Raw genomic sequence first — 1088 nt, 5'->3', positions numbered from 1 at the left:
GTGCTGTGACATCACAGCTCACAGCAACTTCCAACTCTTGGGCTTCAGCGATTCTTTGCCTTAGCCTCCTGAGTAGCTGGAACTCCAGGTGCCTGCCACAATCCCTAGCTATTTTTGTTGTTGTTGCAGTTGCCACTGCTGTTTTAGCTGGCCAGGGCCCAGTTCAAACCTACCACCCTTGGTATATGGGGCCGGTACCCTACCCACTGAGCCACAGGTGCTGCCCATAGACCTCTGTTTCAGTAGTTTGATATAATGTGCATGATGTGCTAGACTTGTGCCCTGTGTTCGACTTGGTACTGAAGGGTTGATCTTAGTCACAAACATCTCTGCAGCTACCCACCCCCAGCTCCACCTAGCAGAAGTGATAAGCACAGATACTTTTAAGACAGTGTGTTGAGTGAACAAGTATTTCTAGTAAGCTGTACACCATTCTTAGACTGTGACATCTTGGTTGTAAACTGTACCAGTTTTGACCTGAAGTGTTCTCTCCTGAGGTGGATAAATAAGAAAGTGTCTTATTCCCGCTCACAGGGTCTGGGGGTGCATCCACGTCCCCAAAAGGATGTGGTTCGCTTGTGACAAATGATGAAATCTCTGGCTTTGTGTTGACTCTCCCAGACAGAACAGGAGCACCTTCCTCTTTGATGGAAACTCGAGATCAGGAGGATTTGGAGCCTACTAAAAAGAAAATGAAAAGAGGTTAGAATCTGTGGTTCTCTGTATCTTGTGCCTTCTTGTGGGTTCCCTGGGCTGGTGCTCTGTGCCCTGAGGGTGTCAGCTTCTGCAGCAGCATAAGGACCTTGCCTCAGTTCAACACTTTTAACACCTCAGCATTGTCTGAATGAAAATCCAGGCTTTAGCTGGGCACAGTGCTTCATGCTTATAATCCTCGCACTGTAGGAGGCTAAGGTAGCTGGATTGCTCAAAGCTCCCAAAGGAGGCGGTGTCTGTAGCTCATTTGGCAGGGCGCCAGCCACATACACCTAGGGTGGTGGATTCAAACCCGGCCAGGGCCTGCTAAGCAACAATGACAACTGCAACCAAAAAATAGCTGGGCATTGTGGTGGTCACCTGTAGTCCGAGCC

The 1088-nt window shown here is 49.1% G+C and overlaps 1 protein-coding gene across 7 annotated transcripts in view; it reads left to right on the top strand.

Moving 5' to 3' along the window:
* The window catches only part of CHFR (checkpoint with forkhead and ring finger domains), a 40379-nt gene that overhangs the window by 19148 nt on the left and 20143 nt on the right, over positions 1 to 1088 (top strand). For 4 of the 7 annotated variants that reach the window (XR_002774151.1, XM_023514973.1, XM_023514972.1 and 1 more), the window contains exon 7: positions 622 to 702. Coding sequence is in view for 6 of the 7 variants with exons in the window: in XM_023514973.1 (XP_023370741.1) it covers positions 622 to 702 (81 nt within the window). In the remaining variant the exon portion in view is untranslated. Of the gene's footprint in view, positions 1 to 534; positions 703 to 1088 lie in introns of all 7 variants that reach the window. The other 3 variants (XM_023514971.1, XM_023514970.1, XM_023514969.1) reach the window with 1 other exon arrangement.

Source organism: Otolemur garnettii, unplaced genomic scaffold (assembly GCF_000181295.1).
Source record: "Otolemur garnettii isolate 467f Iridium unplaced genomic scaffold, OtoGar3 scaffold00062, whole genome shotgun sequence".
NCBI lineage: Eukaryota > Metazoa > Chordata > Mammalia > Primates > Galagidae > Otolemur > Otolemur garnettii.
The sequence above is the reverse complement of the archived record's forward strand: the minus strand, read 5'-3'. Positions and strand labels throughout refer to the sequence as shown.